This window comes from Panthera uncia, chromosome E3 (genome assembly GCF_023721935.1).
Source record: "Panthera uncia isolate 11264 chromosome E3, Puncia_PCG_1.0, whole genome shotgun sequence".
Classification (NCBI taxonomy): Eukaryota; Metazoa; Chordata; class Mammalia; order Carnivora; family Felidae; genus Panthera; species Panthera uncia.
The window spans coordinates 1,226,111-1,248,028 of NC_064815.1; the positions used below are offsets into that span (position 1 = coordinate 1,226,111).

Below are 21,918 nucleotides of genomic sequence, written 5' to 3' on the forward strand. Positions count from 1 at the left end.
ACAGGCTGCTTTCCTTTTATTGGCCACCATCCCAGACTTGGGTTGGGCTTGGAATGATGTGCCCAAATCCCGGGTACAGCATATGCGTCTGGGGTGACTACCTTAGCATCCTGAAAGAACGTGATGTGGGTCTGAAAGGTGTCTGCTACCACTCGGAACCCCTGAAAGCAGCTAACATTCGGGCATCCCCAGTGGCTCTAACGATGCCCACATCCACCCAAAGGACCAGCCTCGACCAGACTCAGAGCAATGGTGCCTCATGAACAGTGACCTTTGGCTCTGCAGTGTTTTGTATAATTCACACATCTGCCAGATTCAAATGCAGTGCACTTCAGTGAACTGAAACAGAAGAGTCCAGATTGAAGTCCCCAAGCAAAGGATTTTCAGCCTAGAAATGTTCCACTTCAAAGACTTTATCTCGTACATCTGTTTACCTCCGCCTCCCCTTTTGGTTGCAATTCACTTGCCTTCTCTCTTCCCCTTTCCCCATCTGTCTTATCAGATTGCACTCTATCCTTGCCCACATTTGGCCATAGTTTTTACCGGTGTCCTTCCTTCCCTGCCCCACGGAAGGAATGCAGCTCAGCTTGGATGGAATCTTTGGGGAATTTTGATCTTCAAATAGGATCAGAACTGGATTATGTGCTCAGAACTACACTTCCTCGATAAAATTAGTTCTCATTCTGTTGCACGGAAAGTCTACCAAGGAGGCCTCCCCCAAGCAGGAAGTGACAGGACTCTTAAAGGAGAAGCCCTGAGTCGGCACCATGGGAGGAAGACGAGGTTTGCCTTTCTGGCTCTGTATCGATTTCAAAGGGAGCAACCCAAAACATCAGCAACAATAAATAAGCCACTCTGGGCACTGACCCGAGCCAGGCACCGTGCAAAACACCTTGCCTCTCCTTGAATCCTCATAAAAATGTTACAGCATTCTCTTCAGTATGGAAATTTTGAAACCAGGGCTTACTGAAGAGTTTATCTCATTCCTTATGTCACAGAACTAGTATGTAAAAAAAATAGGTTTCTTATATAAAGGTCTTTTTTTCTGACCTCAGAGCCCACACTTTCCATTACCTTGTTCAGCTTACTCAGTAGGACTCGACTGGGATATGCCTGCCGTGTCTTCTATCCTGGAGGTCATAGAACATACTGAAAATGAATACAAGTATCTGTGCATGTAATATTATTTGCTGCACGCCAGACTCCACGTTGGGATCTCCACATATGTTTACAGAGATTACAACTTTGGAGGACAAGTGTCATTTCCTTCATTCTACAGATAAATTAGATATCTAGTAACGTTACGTTGTACAAGGCTGTTGACTTCAAAACTTAAAGAGCTCAGTCCAAAGCCAAATCTCAGTGATTCCAAAGCCCATCCCATTTTATTACACATTACCTCCCACATATGCTTTCGTTAATCCAGTATCTTGGATTAATGATTCTTAACTGGCAATAATTTTGCCATCTACCCCCCCCCCCCCCCCCGCAGAGGAACTGGGAAATTCCAGGAGACATTTTTTCATTGTCACATATTGAGGGGGGGAGGGCATGGGGTGTTGGCTACTGGCATCTAGGGGGTGGAGGCCAAGGATGCCGCATAACATCCCACCATGCACAAGACAGCCCCCACCACAAAGAATGATCTGGTGTAAAATGCTGATATTGCTGGGGTCGGGAACCGCTGTCCTGACAGAAGCAGATTAGTAAAAATGTCACATATGCACCAAATATCTTTCTCAAGCCCTACCAGTAGCTCCTGCTAAAGATGGATAAGCATCTGTAGTCATCAGTGGCAATCGAAAAGGGACCTTCGTTCAAATGTTTCCTCTTCTGGGCATTACTTTGTGATTTTTGACTCCAGAATGGAAAAAGCATATAGCTTGATTGTATGCTGCAGAACTGTGTCAGGGGTCCATGAGACCATCCTCAGGCTCTGTGTTTGCTTAGATGTGCTCTTAGGGACTCAGCAAGGCTCTTTTAGTCACAGTTCTGATTTATTACAAAAGGATACAGATTAAAAGTCAGCAAAGGAAGTGGCACCTGGATGGCTCAGTCGGTTAAGCATCCGACTTCAGCTCAGGTCATGATCTCACAATTCAAGGATTTGAGCCCCACATTGGGCTCTGTGCTGACAGCTCAGAGCCTGGAGCCTGCTTCAGATTCTCTGTCTCCCTCTCTCTCTGCCCCTTCCCTTCTCATGTTCTCTCTCTCTCTCACTCTCAAAAATGAATAAACATTAATTTTTTTTTTTAAGAAGTCAGCAAAGGAAAAGAGCAAATGAGTTAGAATCCAGAAGAAACCAGGCAGAAGCCTCTGGGTGCACCCTTCCAGTGGAAGTACGCCTAACTTTCCCTGCAGTGGTGCCTGATGACAAACACAAAGTGCCATCAGCTGGATGTCAGTCCGCTTCCTGGGAGGCAGCCCCATAGATGTGGAGCCCCCGTATGACTGACCTCAACTACTCAAACCATAGCCCAAAGAGCAAAAGGAAGTATTCACCATAAATCACATTGCTACCAGAAACTATCTTATCAAACTGGTACTGTGTGGCCCAAGGCCTCAGGCACCCAAAAACAGTTTTGTCAGGTAGAATATTCCAAGGGTTTACAACTCATCTACCAGGAGGTGTCCAAGGGCCAGTCCTGAAGACAAGCATCCTGGGGGGAATGTGCAGGGTTTAAGCAGCCCAGACCTGTGGAGTTACCCTTTTCCTACACAACAGAAGGAAGAGGGGGAGGGGTGGGGTCGAGGAGGTAGAGAAGGAGAAGGAGAAGAAAGAGGAGGGGAGGGGAAGGAGGAAAAAGAAGAAGGAGGAGAGAGAGGCCGGTGGGGGAGAAGAAGGAGAAGCTGGTTGCGAACTCAGAATACAGAGCTCATATATATATAAGGTCATGAATGTAGTCAGGGGGAAGGATGGTATAAGATGAGACTTACCACTGCGTGTGTTGGTTCTAGGAGAAAAGATCAAGCTGGATTTAGTTATGAAAGAGAGAAAAAAAATGTGTGGCTTTTCACTTAGAGCAGGAGTCTGCAAATGTCTTCAATAAAGGGCCAGTCAGTGAATATGTGCAGCTGTGTGGGCGGGCAGACTCGCAGTGCCGAAGGCCTGTGAAATGTCAGGTAGTGTGGTAAGCACTGGGGGAGCCCCTCATCCCTCTGAAGTTCCTTAGAGCATTGAGAGCGGCAGAAAGATAAACTTAATGTATAATAAATGATGATGCCTGCCCACCAGAACGCTAAAAAAAGAACAACCCTCTCTGCATTAGGAGCTAGAGAGGGGGTATTAATTGGGTTTTGAAGGATAAGGAAGAGTTCTCCTGGGAGGAAAATGAAGAAAGATCTTTGTGGTGGGTGAGTTAGAAGGAGTTTGGTAGAACCCAGAAGGGTTTCTCAACCTTTATCTGCAGAATCCACTGAGAAGTATTAAAATAAAAAAAAAAAAATACAGGTGCTTGATCTGCACTGGATATAGAGATTTCTGTGGCAAAATCAGGTTCCCCCCCAAAGCTGAGAAGTACTGATCTGTTGAGATCAGAGGGTACCTTCTAGAGGAAAGTTGCAAAAGCCCTGACAATACTATATAAAAGGAATGTGGATTCTGGAATCTGTCGTTTGAGTGACAGGCAACCATTGAAAACTCTGATAATTAAAACAGAATAAAACGAACAAGACCACCGAGCGATGAGTTAGCACTCCTATCTGCACTTGAAACAAATAATAGTCTTATCATGAGGACTCTTACAAATCTGTGAACCAAGCCCTAAAAGGCTGAAAGAGGTTAAACCGAATCAGCAACTTCTCAGCCGTTGTAGAGATCAGGCTCCAGACAGACCCCAGGATCACTAAGCCAATGCCTGACACCGAGGCTATTATAAAACTTGTTTTCTGGCTTTGTCCCGATCTCTTCCTAGAAAAGCAAATCTGCAGACTTTAAAAATGACACGATTTCATTTTTCTTTTTTTACTGTTTTAACTTGTGTTGCCATTCGATTATAAATCATGTAGTTTTAGTGCTTCCCACTTTTCGCCTTCTTGTCAAAATTTATAGTTCAGTGTTATTCGCCCGACCAATTAAGTTGTATATAAATAAAGACGAATTGGCCAAATATTGTTTAATACCCTGTATGTTAATTATATGTAGATAATCATTCTCTAAGCATCAAATGAAGCCGTCTTTTAAAAACGTAGTGTTGAAGAACCAACAACACAAATAGCAAAATCCTACTTAAATTAACTACGTGGGTGACAGTTAATGCATTTCTAGAACTTCTGTGGACCTGTTACAACCCATTACAGTCGAAATATTGGTTCATGAAAAATTAATAAAGCCAATGGAAGATGGAACCCAGCATCTGTATTAGCTGTTTACACGAAAAGAATCAGGCAGAATTAATTATGCCGTATGCTACAATCTAATGAGTTTTTCATTAAACAGTATACCATTACGGAGACTGAACAAGGATTATTCAGAGAATAATGCCAAAGGCTGTTTTTTTTTTTATTTATTTTTTTATTTTTTGGAGGAGATTAAGTTAGTTAATGGGTTTTACATTTAAACCCAACGCAGAGGTTAATCGATGTACGCTTACCATTATATTAAACCCAGTGTCGTTTTAAAAACAGGAACACCCCAATATCACTGATATTTCCTCTGGGGGAAAAAAAAGATGAGTCTATTTGTGTGTTTCTAGTGTTTGTTTGATAGACATATGATATTGTAAAGACCTTCTGAATTAATTTTGTCATTTTTGAAAACCGTTTTCACCAGCTGAAATATTCTATTTGCTTTCAGCCCACGGGTGTGCGTGTGTGTGTTTGCGGTGGGGGAAGCTTGTTTAAACAAATGTATCTGATTTTTCTTTGGGAGATTCAAAGTGGAAGTACATTTTCTGCTCTTACCAAAAGAGTGGGGTCAGGAGTTTAAACCTAAACTGGGATGGGAAGGACACTCTGGATGAATCTCTACCCCCATTCCACAAATACTTCCGGTTCCCCCTAAAATACAGCTCTGTACTAGCAAGTGAAATAGAAGAGGGGTCCCAAGGGAAAGCCATCTAGGGGGGTTTGGGGCTTCTGCAGCATCTCAGAGGTTCTTATCCCTAGGAAGAAGAGAGAAAGAAACAGGGAGAGAGGAAGAGAGAAAGAGAGAGGGAGAGAGAGAGAAAGGCAGTCTGGGTGATTTGTAGAGACTTGTAAACTCCACACATTTTAGCTGAAGTGCAATTTCTCATTTGTTTCCTTCATAATAGATTAAAAGCTAAAATGTCTTTACGAGATGCAAGATGAATGTAGTTGAAGGGGGTCACATCTCAGTTCCAGGGAGGAGTGTCCTCTCCCCATCCCCCTTTGAGGCCCCGCCACAAGGCGATTTGGGGCCCACACCCATGCAGCCCCATCTCCTGATTCCTCAAGAGAAGCCAGACACCTGTCTTGTGACATGAAATTTCCCCAGTGTAAGTGTTGGCAATTAATTTCCAACCTTAAAATGCTCTCCATTCATTGTTATGTGTAGCATTCTGAGGCCACACCCCACAGTTCAGCAGCCGTCAAAGTGATTCCCCATTCTTCAAGGAACAGTGGGACAAAAGTAGTCCCAAAGTGCTGTATTTGGGGATTCAAAGTCATAGTAATATAATAATACTGTATGTTCTTTATATATATTATTCAGTAATAATTCTTATTACTGGGGCCACTTACTATCCACAATTTGTCAAATCCTTCCGTGTAGCAGATCTGATCCTTTCAATTCTCAGTGAAGTAGGGTTTTTTTGTCCCTATTTACAGATGTGAGAACCAAGTCTGGGATGTTAAAAGACTTGCAGAAGATCAAAGAAACTTACACTTAGTGACGCCAGAACACAAAACTAAGCGTTAAAACTCTCAAAGCTCATGCTTTTTCAGCTGCACTGTGAGACCTTGAGAGTTCACCATTTCTCCGCCCTCTTACTTCCTTACATTCCTCCCTGTCTTACTGAGATCTTGCAAGTGGGATTTTCTTATCTATAGAAGATATATCCTGCCCAGAGGCTTCCTTGGTTGGATTTAAAACCCTATCACAGATTCTTAAATGTGATCATGAGGTTCTAGCAAACATTTTTAGCCTGGAAGAGTCAGGTGTTTCCAGCCAGAAGGCAACTGTGGAACTGTTTGATGTGGCTTTAGTGCAAATGGGGTAGATTTATCACCCCACTGTTGGAGAGGATGTTTCAACACCTAAAGACCTAGGATCACCATTAATAAGTAGATGTAGCTTCGTTAGTGAGTCCGAGCTCCGGAGTCGCACCAAGCTGACTCAGATTTGTTTGGTCTCCTATTTTTCTCTCTCTGGGCCTTACTTTCCGTGTGGGTTTGATAAGAAAAAGAAAAAACAAATCATAGTGTGTGCACAGCATACCTGGTTCAATACCTGAAACTCAGTGGCATCATTAATATTAGCTGTACTTGACTTCGCTTAAGCATTTTACTATTGTTAACAGCCTAGGGCATCCCCTGGGAGCTGATTAGAAATGCAGATTCTCATGACCCACTGCAGATGAGAATATGCATTGTAAAATTGTCCCCAGGTGATTCAGCACCCCTTAGAATGTTAGAAGCAAGGCTCTATCTAAGGTTGCCCTGACCTAAATACTAAGGGCCATAACCCTGAAGGCCAAATACCTTAGGAGAGAAAAGTGTTTCCATTGTTTTCATTATGGTTACCTTGCTGGCCTTCCACAAATATCTTACAGGACAATTTTTTTCTTGTTGTTTTATTGTCGTGAACAGCAATGAATCAGAAAGAAAATTTTGGCGAGCGTTCAAAGAGTATGTCTTTAAATTTGGGGGGTTGATTGTTTTTAACAAAAATGAAATAAAGTTAAATTTTAGAAAGTACTGATCGAATGATATTCTCTGAAATAGTCAGTGACAGCTTGCCAGGGAGGGACTAATGCAGTCCCTTTGGTGTCTTCCAAACAGAAAGGGGACATTAGAACAGGGGTCAGCAAACCTTTCCTGTAAAGGTCTGGAGAGTGAATATTTTAGCCTTTGTGGGCAATAAGGTGTCTGCTGTAACTGCTCAGCTCTGTCTTGTAGGATAAAAACAGTCATAAGTAATATGTAAAGGAACAAGTGTGGCTGTATTCCAAGAACACTTTCTTGATAGATACTGAAATTTGAATTTTATGTGATTTTTCACTTTGTCACCAAATATTGTCCTATACTATGGATTGCTTTTCAACCATATAAAAATGTAAAAAAACATTCTTAGATCACAGTCCATCCAAAAACAGTGCTAGGCTGGATTTGGCCAAAAGGCTCTAGTTTGCCTCCACCTGATTTAGAAGATGAGCCTTAAATCCATGGGTCCAGGAATCTGGTTGGTTTGACTTGCATTCAGCACTATAAGATTTCTATCTGTGTGACCTTGGGCAAAACTCTCTATGTCTCAGTATCCTCATCTATTAAATAGATGTAATGATAGTACCTGTCTTACAGGATTCATAGTAGGGGATAATAATCCAAATTAAGCATCAAGTGGGTTTGCTTAGTACTTATCGGGTATTTGATAAGTAACTTTTGGAATCGCTACCACTGATGTGTTTATTATCATATTGCGTCAATGGAATATTTTCTGTAAAAACCACTCTTAGCCAGAATTTTGGTGACAGAAAAATAAGAGCAGTTCAAGTAAGTCATTGCAGTTTTTTAATCACAGATAATCAGGGAGGAAGTTGTACAGAGATCTTCATAGTATTCCTGGAACTTTTTTTGTTTTTGTTTTTGTTTTTTTGGTACAGTCTGAAATTATGTCAAAAAGAAAAGTGAAAAGAAAAAAAAAGGAAGAGATCATGTATTTCTTTTTAATTATTATGAAAATCCAAACTTGTATAATAAATTGGAGTGAGAGATTATTTATACTGTATACAGATTCACTTCAGGGCTCCTTTAACTATGGAAGTCCCCTGGTTCAATTAAAACATGATTCACTTTATAAGACTGAAATATACAGACAGATTTTCTGCAACATCTGTGCCTAAATGCAAATACCTCAGTATTTAAAGTTGGGCCATAACCCTTCAGAGAGGCTCATCTTTCAGGCATGTATAAAAGCATTAAGTATTAGCTGTGAAAATACTCTTACATGGATTAGCTGAATGCTGGTCTATGTTGAAAAATGCATAACTAAAGGGGCACCTGAGCAGCTCAGTCTGTTAAGTGTCCAACTTCAGCTCAGGTCAAGATGTCGAGGTTCATGAGTTCTGGCCCCTCATCGGGCTCTGTGCTGACAGCTCAGAGCCTGGAGCCTGCTTCAGATTCATTGTCTCCCTCTCTCTCTGCCCCTTGCCTGCTTGTACTCTGTCTCTCTCTGTCTCTCAAAAATAAATAAGCATTAAAAGCAATTTTTTTAATGCATATCTGAGGTGGGGGGGAAAGGTATCTATAGCTCAGGGGGACTTTGGATAAATGTGTTGATTGGAGGCAATAACTTCCATGGACTGGGACCACATGGCTCCCTCCCAGACCTCTATATCTAGCATCTAAGTTTGGTGCTTGAATGGCCCTCACGTAGTACAGAGCCTCACTGATCCTCAGGGCAGAGCTCCCATGAGGCAGGCGGGTGTATTAGTGTGTTGGGGTTGTCATGCCAAGGCACCACTGACTGGGTGGCTTGAACAACATAAATTTATTTTCTCACAGTTCTAGAGGCAAGAGGTTCAAGATCAACGGGTGGGCAGAGTTGGTTTCTTCCGAGGCCTCTCTCCTTGACTGGTAGATGGCCATCATCTCCCCGAATCCTCACATGGTCTGTGTCCTAATGTACTCTTCTTATAAGGACATCAGTGACACAGAATTGGGGTCTACCTTAATTTTAATCTAATTACCTCTTTAAAGAGCCTATGTCCAAATACAGTCACGTCCTAAGGTCCTGGGGGTTAGGACTAAACTGTATGAATTTGGAGGGAACACTCTTCAGTCCATAAAAGTAGGGCAGAAATGAGAATGTCTTCATCTGGATGGGAAATCAAGTGTGACCTCCCTAGGATTATGCTGTTGGTGACTTTGCATACCTTCTTTAGCAGCCCACCTGCAAAGAGTTTGACAGATTAAGTTAGGACTGGGTGTTGTTACTCTTTGGTCAAAATGCCAAAAAAGCAGAGACAAAAGTTGTCAGCATACAAAAAGCGAAGATAAAAAAATAAATAGGCTCTATCTCTTTGCCCACACAAGTTCTCAGACCAGATATATTCAGCCATTTTTACTTTTTATTCCTACACCTGTGGAAGATGCCCTTAGGCCCGGATTACTCGAAGTGCATCCACGGAGCAGGAGAATCCCCTGGGTTGCTGATCAGGAGTGCAGATTTCTGACCAGCCGAGTGGCGTTCTCTGGGAGTGGTGCCTTTGAAGGCACACGACTTATCATTCTTCCCAGGGGATTCCTAAAGTCTCCCAGGCTTGGAAAACCTCCCGTTTTAGGAAGGCAAGCACTCACAGCGCTGAGGTTTGGGGGACTGGCTCTCCATTGTTTCTCCAAGGGTGGTCCCCTGACAACAGGCGACACTGTTGAAAATGCAACCCTGGAAGTAGGACCTGGTTTTCTGTGTTTAAAAAATACCCTAGGTGGTTTTGATGACGCAGGTGATTATAAGAACCAGCGGGGGGGGCGCCTGGGTGGCGCAGTCGGTTAAGCGTCCGACTTCAGCCAGGTCACGATCTCGCGGTCCGTGAGTTCGAGCCCCGCGTCGGGCTCTGGGCTGATGGCCCGGAGCCTGGAGCCTGTTTCCGATTCTGTGTCTCCCTCTCTCTCTGCCCCTCCCCCGTTCATGCTCTGTCTCTCTCTGTCCCAAAAAAAAAAAAAAAATGTTGGAAAAAAAAAAAAAAAAAAAAAAAAAAAGAACCAGCGGGGACTGAGGGCAGGGCATGACACCTTCTTAAAGTACCCCTCCTATGAAAAGGACCTTTGCGGGTTCCTCTTTCAGTGAACTATCTCTTTGTCACCCGCTCAGAGGTAGTTTTTCCAATTAGGACCAATGTTTTCCTGTTTATATATTTTTAAGTTTACTTATTTATTTTGAGGGGCGGGGTGGGGGGGGGGGGGGGGGGGGGGGGGAGTGGGGGAGGGGCAGAGAGAGAGAGAGAGAAAGAGCGAGAGAATGAATCCCAAGCAGGCTCCATGCTGAAGCTCGGGGCTCAACCTCACAAACCATGAGATCATGACCTGAGCTAAAATCAAGAGTCAGCCTCTTAACCAACCCAGCCACCCAGGCGTCCCTCCTATTTGTATTCTAATTTAAAACAATGCCTAAAAACTCCTTCTGTGACAATGGAAGTAAGGAGTCACTGATAAAATGAGTAATGTTCTAGAAGTCTAGATAGCTTGTTTCTCACCTGGAATTCGCCTCTGACTGATGATAAGTCTTTTCATAAACGACATCCTTGTTCTGTGCCATTTTTCCCGTCTCTAAAGAGGGAATAATAGTACCTGACACCGGTTATTAGGGAGGAATAAATGCAGTGTAAAAATTTTTTTGGCAAATATTGAATAAAGGCTTCCTTTTTTGTGTAGAAAATGAAAGTATTGTTTTTAGCTATAATTACTATGACTATAGTAATACATTTTTAGTTATGACTGCAGTATATAACAAAAATACGGAATAACCAGTTTGCCAGTCAAAATGGTCACGCTTAATAAAAATTATGCCAAAATTACTTTTAAACTTTATTGATCTCAGCGAAGCAAAGTAAATAACCATGGTGTCTAAGGTTTTGGGGGTCAATTCAGACTCATTCCTTTGTTCACTTTCTTGTATATGTATTTGTTCCTGAACCTATGAGTACGAAAAGAGACAGTGTGTCGTTCTTTTGAAGGATGCATGAGGCTTAGCAGGTGTGGCCCCAGAACCCACACAGCGTCTGACAAGTGGTAGATGTCAATACGTGCCCACCAAATTAATGACCGTCCTTGCAAGCCACCTTTCCTTAGCTGAGCACTAGAGACAGAGAAGCTCTATACTGGTCTCCTGTGTTCATTCACCATTTGCCAGCGGGGCTTTCCTCTTAGCCCTCTTTCCAGAGTCACTAGGCTAAGTGACATTGGAAAGCAGGATCCTAGCAAAGGGCTCCGTTTTCAAGTGACTCAGGATTAGCACAGAGATGCTTGTGGAGGTTCAGACAGCATGTGAGACTCTCAGAACCTTCCACAGTAGGTCTTCCCCAATCCGCATTGGCTCTTGGAAGATTAATGAAGTGTTGTTGTTATCTTTGTGCCTTTAATTTTTTGTTTCTTTGTTTTTATTTCGGTAGAGATAGGAGCAGCTCTCCAAACATTCTAGCTCATCTGCACTTCGAAGCTAGAGAAGTGAGCCACTCCAAGTTGCTAAGCAGTTGAGGTTGACATGGTCTTTGACAAGCAGTTTCTCTAACATGATTTTTTCCTTCTTTCTTCTTTCTTTCTTTTTTTTTTTTTTTTTTTTTTTTTTTTTTTTTTTTTTTTTTTTTTTTGTGGAATTCAGAAAATACAGGAAGGGCCTAGTCATTCACACTGGGCTACTTGGAACTCTGCCTATTTGGTGCTAAAATGGAAGGGCAGACTTTCAAAACAGCCTCTCTTCTCTACTTTGCCCTCATCCATTCTAATTGTACTTCTTGGGAGTGCCACATGGCTGCCTGTCTGAAAGTCTGTAGTTCCTCTCATCAGGTTCCCCCGCTCCCCACCGCCCGCCTCTAAGCCTAGGTCCCAGGATCCATGGGGATGAAAGACGACTGGGACATGATTCATGGCCTCTTGGAGTTGGTAGCATCCATGGTCAGACACTCATTAGATAGATCAGTACAACAATCTAGAAAAGCAGAGGAAGGAAACTGAACTTGGCAAGTAGAGGCACGTAGAACTGGTTTCTAGGAGGCAAAGCCAGAGCAGAGTCCATAAGGGGGAGAAGAAGCAGCCTCTGTAAAGGCAGAGGTGTGAAAATGCACCTTTGTTCCAGCTGGTTTGACTCCAATTTCCTCACCTAAGAGTTGGCAGCAGAGTAGAAAGTTTAGATGCTTCCTCTTCCCTGTCTGTGATAGGAATTACCCCTCTGAGACTTCTCCATGTCCCTCGAGGGGCCAAGAATGATCCCCACAGCTGTGGGAGTCTTCAGGTAAGAAGAAAGGGCTGGGTTTCCTACCTGAGACACAGACCTTGGCTCACTGTCTGTCAGCTGGAGGGTTCCGAATCCTGCCGGAGTGGCCCTGTAGATATGCTGGAATCTTGGATGCTGATGATGGTGGCATCACTGAGTATGACAGTCAAAGGCTCTGATTATTCCAAAGTGTCGGTCTGCCATGTGGAGCCAGTTCCTGCCAGGCACAGAACGAGGCTGCTTAGATTTCATATTAATCTGAGTCAACCTTAAAAGAACCAGAGAAGAGGAGGAAACAAGTGAATCCCGTAGATAGATAGGTTTATAACTCACTCCTTGTGGACTTTAGGCATGCATATCCCCAGCTATAAACAAGGGGCAAAAGCAGGCTCCCTCGGGAAAGATTGGTTGGACAAAGCACTATTTTTAGCAAAGAATCTAGAAGTGTCTTTACAAATATAATAATTTTAATCATACTCATCAATCCTTCTGAAGGTCAGGTATTTTGCTACGGGCTGGGAATAGTTGAGAATGGTTTGGCTCTGACCCAGGGGAGGCTCGCTGTAACTAAGACCAATATGTAAATGAAAAGTTTCAGCACAAGCGTGATAAAGGACTGACTAGGGAGATTTTTCTAAGTGTGATGGGAGTATAGAATGGGGAATGACCCATTAACTCCTGGGGACAAGGAAAAGGAGAGGAGATTTTAAGTGACACACTTGGAATTGGGGTGGGGTCTACATAAAATTAAACGTGAAATTCCCAGAATTCCTCCCTAGATGACATAAAGAGGTCAGTTTCATACGGTTGAACCTAACAGACGGAGCAGGAATGGCATGGATGTTTCATCCGTCCACCAGCTGATTAAATGGTAGCAACTGCCTAGAAGCTGTGTTAAGAAGGATTCTGAGGATTCCAGAATAGGAAAGGATACTGTGGAAATTGATGAACGGTCTGTCCTAGGTAGGGAATGATGTCCAGTGGTAGAAATTGAACACAGTTGCCATCTTTAAATTCTAAGGAGGAAAGCCCTCCTTCCTCTCCTCCCACAAAAGCCTGGATATTAGAGTAAAATTGCTTTATAAGCAAAGGCACAGAAGTCTGACAAGTATAGGATGTCACCATGGTGGCCGACAGTTCATGCTTAAATGGAGGTAAAAGGTCTATGTTGGGGGGATGGGGCATGGATGGAAAATGCAGTGCAAGAGGTTCATTAGAAAGCTGTATCACAAGGTGCCTTGAATGACCTTGTAAACACACTTCATTCTGCCACATTGTACCTTATTATCTATTTGACTTACTTTTTGAAACCAACGCACATGACCCACCCCACCCCCCAAAATGCATGGAGGTTACAATGTTCTTCTCTGCCTCTTTGTTTTTGTTTAATTCAAAGCATTCTCTCAAGAAAAGGTCACAGAGTACTAAGAGAACATACAATAAATACTTTGAAAATTAGAGGATGTTTTTTAGGTAAAATAAAAACCAAGTCCTGTGACAGTATAGGTTTTGTTTTACAAAGGTCAGAATTTTTGCATAAAGAATTGGTTTTTTTTTCCGCTACCAAGGGGACGTCCAAAGAAGTTATTTCAATCCAGTTTCTCAGAATCTACAGCATAAGAGCATTAGGAAAGCTTCATTATGCCCTGCCAGGATTTAGCTTTCTAGAGGGAATCTGTGTTGTGTCCCAATGGGATTCTGTAAATTGCATTGAGAGTGTTGAAAATTGACCCTAAGGTTTTGACTGCACAATGCCGCAATGTCCTTCTGGATATATTTTTGCTACAACTGTGCTATGTTTCTTTTGAAACCACAGCCCGCCAAGAAACTTCAGATCTCATTTTGAAAAGTGGTTTTTAACCAGAAGTGGATAGGAGAGACCCATGGAATTTCTCACGGGTCCCCCCCTAGAAGGTGCTGATGTGGCAGCCATCGGTGTATCCTATAGAGATGTTACTGTGTATCTAAGGTTCTAGCAATGAGCAAGAACACAGAGATGGGTGCGTCTGCAAAGTCAGACTCGGTACTCATTGATAAAGAAGAGCGGGGGTCAGGGCATGTCCTCCGGGTGGGTAGCGCATCCTGTTGGTTGATTTTGGACCCCATGCCCCAAAGATCTGGTGTTCAGTTTGTCTGCTGTTAATTGCCATACTATGCCAGTTTCTTGCCCAAACCAGAAGGACTTGCTGAGGAGAAATCAGACCATGTGAATGAAGTCCCCGCTTATATGTTGGTTAAGTTTTTTTCTTTTTTCTAATAAACTAGAAAGAACCATCACTTCAGCAAAGTCTGATCATGACTCAGGCCCAACCAGACTCTGAATACATTCACTGCCAAGAGGTCATTCACTCATACCCAGACTTTTGTGGGGGGCTCTTCTCCGGCTGTAAGTGTAGGATACCAGGGTAAGCGTCAGAAGGATCAGGGGACATTTCTTCAGATGGTCCATGGGCTGCTTCTCCTTGTCAAAGAATGGATGGATGTGGCTGAGCCAGTGAAGGAGGGAGGGATTGTAATAGAGCTTTGCTTTACCTGGAAATCATGTACAAAACCCAGGGAAACACAGGGAACAGGGTGGAAGTGGCATCTGCAGAAGCCTTCTCAGCCCTCCTCATGGGATCCATGCATCCTGGCTCCATACCTGAAGGATGGTGGAGCGGAGGTCATGGACCTATGTTTCATTTTTCACTTCAGGAAAGATGGCGGCCTCTTAATGGTTCACATGGCAATCCCTCTCTGCTTGGCAAACCCCCACTCACGCTGCAAGTTTTAACTATACTTCCTTTGGCCTTGGGAAAGATACTTTAGGATTCTAGAACCCCTTCATGAGCAAGGGGGGGGGCAAGTCTCCAAGCATATGTAGGTGAGCTCACAGTAAGGCAGGCTTCTTCTCATGGGGGAAGCCTTCCGGCTGTGGCGATAGGTAGCGGATCCAAAACCAAATGGAGGCACTGCCCTTGCCCAGCCAGGCAAGTGAACAGAAAACACAGGAGCCCATTTCCGTCGTCAGTAATGGGCTGACAGTTCCTCAGACGTGTCTCTCATCCTTTTCAAAGTCTCTGAGTGTGAGCTTTGCAGCAGCAGGAGAACGGATTTGATACCCTGAGGATTCCTGACCCTGCTCATCCTCAGAGTGGGTGGATGTTCAAAACACATCATAGATTGAGGAGATATCTCCAGATTCCACCGTGCTTCCCCGCTGTAAAATTCCATTGTGCCAGGAGAAGCCCAGTGCCCTTTGCTTTAAATCAGGCAGAGGACAGTCAGCTCTGAATTGCAGGCTTGGTGAGACAGCTCTCCCACTGGAAGCCTGAGAGCTTTTGGGAACAAGTGGGAAACCGCAGAAGCCAAAGACTGTCTCACCTCAAGCCCAGCGTGGGCCCCCAGATGGGTCACTTGGAAGGTGAAAGTTGCATTCATTGCCTCCCTGCTGTACTTCTGTTCTTCCCCTGAAGAATGAATTCAGAAGGTGTAAAGTGTGGGGGAGGAAAAGTTTTCTCCAAACAAAGCCCTGCACGTGCTGACCCTTTGCTAAGTGATGATTAGGTGGCAACCCCTGTGTTGGGCGCATCTCTAGCCATACGATTCACGACCCTTTCTGGAGGTAGGTATATTCACCCCATTTTCCAGATGGGAATCCCAAGGCACGGAGAGGTACAGTGACTTACCAAGATCACACAGCTAAGTGGTGTCTGAGCCAGGCTTATCATCTACTTCCCTCTGATAATTCTTAGGCTCCCTCTGAAGTATGCCACACTGCCACCATCACTGATCTGAAGGCGGGTCCTGGGGCTTGCCAGACCCCGCTACGCAAAGCCCGGATGACAAGGAGTGACGTTTTCTTGGAGGGCTGGGGAGGGTGGGCTTCCGAGTCCCTTCGGCTGAGATGGGGCTCCTGTGGGTGTTCCCACGATGGGCACGGGGATGTGGCTATGTGTTCGTGTCTCTGCCTTTCTTGTTTGTGTTGCCGTGAACTCTCAGGTGCAGTGTGCCTGTTCCCCAACCAGATGCCATCTGTCTCTCTCTCATAGGTACGGTGCTGTTGTGCCAGGCAAACCAGGAGGGATCTTCCATGTACAGTGCCCCCAGTTCACTTGTATATACTTCCGCAAGTAAGCCCACTGTTGTGGCTCTCTTCCTGTTTTGTGACATAAATCTGAGTCCAATCACCCTCCCTGCCATGTAAGTTCCCCTCCCCTCCCTCTCTGCTCCACGCTCCCTTTGGCTCTCCACAAGGTGAAGTTGGTTCCCATAAGCATGTCTCTGTGTTCCCTGTCGCCTTAGCATCTAATTCCTTCACTCATTACATCTGAATGCTCACTTCCCGGATGCCCCAGTCATCCTTTGTTAAGACCTGTCAGGATCAGGTCCAATGGATGGGACATGGGGCATTCATTTGGGGGGGAAGGCGCATGATGGTGGGGGGAGGGGGGGTCTAAAGCTCACTGCCTGCCTTCTATCCCAGCTTTGCAAATTAACATGAAAATAATGGATGTATGTAAAATATGCAGGCCATCCAAGCGACACCCTCCCCTAGCAACAGGTGCTTGGATGTCACTCCCCAGCACCATTTTCTCACTGGAAAACAGTGACTTGTTTGCAAGGCTGTTCTGCCCTTTGCTGTGTGATTCTATTGAGCAGGGGGAGGAGAGAGAAGAATGTGGTTCTCCCCCATGTAACTGGGTGGGGGAAATAGCAATAAAAGCTACTTTAATAGATATGAATGTGGGCATCAAGTGGGGAGAAGGCCCAAAAGTAAATATGGAAGGTAGGTCACAATGTTGGTGTGGAAGAACCAAGGATTTCTCTGCCTGGGATGGATGCTCCAGGGTGGAGAATGCCCCACCCCCACCCCAGTTCCTAGAACAGGTTGAAGAATTACAGTTCTCATGGATTCCATCATGGTTACCCGAGCTGGTTTGCTTCTCCTCAAAAAGACCCCTGGCCACAGCTGAGACTTTCTCATGTATTTCATGGGTGATGAAATCCCCTTAACTGCCAAACAGGTCCTCTTTGGGATCAGTGCTCAAAAGTGAGTGTGGGGACAGGGGAAGGTGGGCTGCTAGAAGCCAGTTAGAGAAGAGGGATGGTGGAAAGCAGAGGCAAGAGGCACACGATGATCATGTGAAGATGAGACAGGGAGGAGTCCTCCCAAGCATCTCAATTCCCGAAGGCTCACAAAAACCGAACTCTTTGCTGTGGGGCACAGGTTAGAAGCAGTCACCCGGAGCCAGAAACATGCCTGTGACAAACCTGAGAGTTTCTGAAGGCACCAGGTTGTAGGGGAAGCCTGTGTTCCTCCCAACCAGCCTCGTATCTTCAATAGCAGTGTGGGCACTCATTAAATTCAGGGTATCTTTCTGTGTCCCTGAGATACAAGAATCTAAACATACTGGCAAGAAGTGGTTATTTCTAAATGTATGGAAGTTGCCCCCTTTGGGCGGTGTAAATGTGTGTGCATGTTATGTCATAGAATTAGGACACTAGTACACATTTTCACATGTGAACCTCGTTTCATCCTTGAAGTCTGCACCAGGTAGGTATTATAACGTTTGTTTTACAGCGGAGGAGTGGAGGGCACCACGACGGAGTGATAACCCAGGATCACACAGACACAATGTGGTAGATGGGTTTTTGGAGACTGGGAAATTATTCAGCGTTTGACTGCTTTTATGACTCCCTTTGACCCTAAATATCATCATCATTCCATTGTCCCTATCCCCCACCTCCTCTATAAATATTAGTTTCAGAAGGAACATTGGTGATTCAAAACTTACCACGGTTGGATTCCAGAGTGTTGGTTTGTTTTGTTTTCTGTAACATCGTTGTCCTATAGAACTAAGATGAAATGTTCCTTATCTGCACTGTCCAGTACGTGGACTCGTGGAACACAGGCATTGAATTTTTTATTTAATTCAATTTTAATTAATGTTAGTCTAATTAGCCACATGGGGCTAATGGCTACCATATTGGAAAGCATGGCTTTCAGTGATCATGTGAAATACACATTTCCATTTCAGTTCCCTGTTCAGAAGTGTACAAAACAAATGAATTCCAAGTTGGCTGGTTTGAATTGGTAGCTCTTCTAAGGCAGCTTTAGGGAAATTGTGTGTCATAAATGTCAAACATGAAAAGATGTCACAAATTCTTCATATTTAAAGTGGGGGAATTATACAGAGGAAACAATGTCATCTGAAGCAGGGGTCGGCAAACTGCAGCCTAGGGGCCAAATCCAACCCACAGCCCGCAGCCTGTTTTTGTAAAGCTTGTGAACTATGAATGAGTCTTAGATTTTTCAACGGATTATAGAAACAAAACAAAAGCATAAGACAACATGTGACAGAGACAGAGATGGTCCATGAAGCCTGACATATTGTCTTTCTAGCACTTTACAGAAAAGGTGTGTTGATCTCAGATATAAAGGGTCCGTTTAATTATTGAAAATACAAAATGGTAATATCACTTCATGGTTTATACATTTTTTTTCCTGACTTTAGAAGTAAAAATTTATAATAATGATAGAAACTATATAATGTGTGTCCAATACCCTTCACTTTTAAATTGCATAATCAATCATAGTACCTACACAATTTCATCCTATTATTTTCATTTATCATGTCATGTGCACTTTCTGAAAATATGTTAATGGCCTCATAATATTCTATCATTTCATGATATTATATTTTAATCTGCCCCCCCTTCAGGGTTGGGCACTTAGGTTGGTTAGGAATTTTTCAGAAATATTAAAGAAATGTCCTTGTACAGAATAGTGCTAAGGAAACAACCACTAATAAATAGCTGCTCCTCCTACCCCATAACAAAGCAAAAACTAATTTGTTACAATAAGAATCTTCACTTGTCTATCCCTTAAGCAACAGTACCCAGACAGACAAGCTCGGTTAGTGTTTCGTAAGGACAGACAACTACATGAGCCTTCTGCTTCCCCACGTGGGTCACCAGAGGGACTGTAGATTATTTCCATCTTGAGGCCACAGTCCTGAATGCCAAGATAATCCATTCCTCCCTGAGACACATTGCTCAGGTCCTCTGCTTTAGTTGTCCAAGTGAGCAACACCTTTGAGGACTCGACTGTGTGCAAGTTGTCTGGCTTCTGTATAACATCTGGATTTTCTCTTCCAGATTAAGGTGAAGGCTCTAGAGCAAATTCACACCCTATGTTCTATAAACAAAATCCTGCTAGCATGTAAAGGGCCATTTTTGCTTGCCCTCTGTCTCTCTATCTATGTCATACACACACACACACACACACACACACACACACACACCAGGGGCATGCACATGGCCACATGAAGTTCATATCCTCTCTGGCTCTGACATACACATGGCCGAGAGCCACATCTCTTGTCTTTGGGGTCCGAATGGTGTGGCCTCTTTTTGTCTAAGAATCCATCCAGCCTTCTTCCCAAAAGCTGAGGGTCCCTTACTTCTCAGAAGTCTTATAGGAGACACCTGCTTTTTAACCTGAAAATGCATATATTTCTCATGGCTATCTAAGAATTGTACTCTTGAAGAAGGGTGTGTATAAATTACAATTTGGTAAATTGGATCCTGTGTGTTCACTGATATCCATGATTACTCCTGAGTTTGTGGTGTTTTTCCCCCCATGGATCTTTAACTGGCCTTGGATGTTTTAGACTTAAATTGCCCCTCTGCCTAGCCAAATAGCTAATCATCTGTAAATAACACCCTTAAATGCAGTAGGGGAGATGGTTTTTAAAGGAACCCTGCTGAATTCCTCTGTAATGAAAATAATTCCTACTTGAGGTTATCTGTTTTTTAAGATGCACTTTTGCATAATGGGTTTTCCACCTACTTAAGTGAATCATCCTAATATGACCCAGGCCGTGAAAGCATTTAGAGAGAGATTTCCACTCATGGCTCTGTGTCATTAGAACCTAATCCTACAGATTCTCCCCATTCTTCCTAACTGATCCCAGTTTTTCCTCCTCATCCTGACCTTTATCCTGGTGTGAAAACCCAATTCAAGTTGTATCATGAAACATCACACATTCTCTCACATGTTCTGATGAACCACTAGCATCCAGACTGTAAAGTGAGCCTACTTTCTGGCAGACAAATGAAGTCAAGGCAAAAACTCCTGAGAATTAGGGAAGATCACCTTGTACCAAGTGGAACACATTTAATATTAATATTTTTGTCTTAAAACATTAACTTTTCATCAAGTAAATTAAAGGAATTCAATGAGCTGATTTGTTAGTTCTGAACTAATTTTAATTAATTTAATTGCCTTGTGGTTGCTTTGCATAGCCCACAACCAACCCCTCAACGGCGAGGTTTGTTGAAAGCGGGGGCAGCCCTGGGGCCAGTGGTCTGGAGGCTCCTGCCTCAGGGAGAGTCACCAGCTTTATGGTCAGCGCTGTTTGCATACAGCGCTTGCATATTATCCGAAATGACTCTGGGCAAAAATAGGAAAGGAGAGAAACTGTCACCTCTCTTCCAAATCAGAACATTACCTCCCCTTTTTATTATTTGAAATATCAAGAGGTAGATCCAAGGTTTCATAAATGGCAAAGTCACTTTCTCATTTGGATTAGCAAAGCCAGCTGTCACGGGCCCTTATTTCTATAAGAAGTAGTAGGTCAATGTTACCCACTTTGTTTTTTTTCTTTACTTTACAATTTCATGAATAGATTTTAAATGACAAATGTGATGTGTGCTCACTGTAATTGGAGAAGCATGCTAATAAACACACACACTCACATATGTGTGGAATGATGTGGTAATAATATCCCCATTTTATCCCAAAACATACAACGAGAAAGCAACCCCCTTATCTCCACGTTTTCTCCATTAATAGGATGCAAAGAAGGACAAACACACATGGAATGGAGGTGTTAGTTGTTTGCTTTTCTACAGAGGGGACTGTACACATACATATTATGGGCACATTACACATATTAATCATATTTTGTGACTACCTCCCATTCAGCTGTCTGGCTGTTTTCATGCTGTCCCATGTGTGAATGCTCATTGAGCTGTCCTCTGGCCACAGTCATTCCACGTACCACTTCTGCCTGCAGCAAATATCCTCACATGTGCCCTGACATACAAGTGCTTCTGATCCCACATCCAGCTTCCCAAACCTGGGATTGGTGGTTCCATCCCAACATTCTTTTTTTTTTTTTTAATTAATTAATTTATTCTTTAATTTACATCCAAGTTAGTTAGCATACAGTGCAACAATGATTTCAGGAATAGATTCCTTAATGCCCCTTACCCATGTAGCCCATCCCCCCTCCCACCACCCCTCCAGTAACCCTCTGTTTGTTCCCATATTTAAGAGTCTCTTAGGTTTTGTCCCCCTCCCTATTTTTGTATTATTTTTGCTTCACTTCCCTTATGTTCATCTGTTTTGTCTCTTAAAGTCCTCATAGGAGTGAAGTCATATGGTATTTGTCTTTCTCTAATTTCACTTAGTATAATACCCTCTATTTCCATCCACGTAGTTGCAAATGGCAAGATTTCATTCTTTTTGATTGCCAAGTAATACTCCATTGTATATATATACCACATCTTCTTTTTAAAAAATTTTTTTAAATATTTATTTATTTTTGAGAGAGAGAGAGAATGAGAGAGAGAGAGGAGGGGTAGGGGCAGAGAGAGGAGGAGACACAGAATCTGAAGGAGGCTCCAGGCTCTGAGCTGTCAGCACAGAGCCTGATGTGGGGCTTGAACTCACCACGAGATCATGACCTCAGCCAAAGTCAGGCACTCAACCGACTGAGCCACCCAGGTGCCCCATATACCACATCTTCTTTATCCATTCA

The 21,918-nt window shown here is 43.5% G+C and overlaps 1 protein-coding gene across 1 annotated transcript in view; it reads left to right on the top strand.

The window, feature by feature from the left end:
- The window catches only part of RBFOX1 (RNA binding fox-1 homolog 1), a 550,474-nt gene that overhangs the window by 496,457 nt on the left and 32,099 nt on the right, over positions 1–21,918 (top strand). The window contains exon 8 of the mRNA XM_049639355.1: positions 16,141–16,221. Coding sequence (XP_049495312.1) covers positions 16,141–16,221 — 81 coding nt within the window. The remainder of the gene's footprint in view (positions 1–16,140; positions 16,222–21,918) is intronic.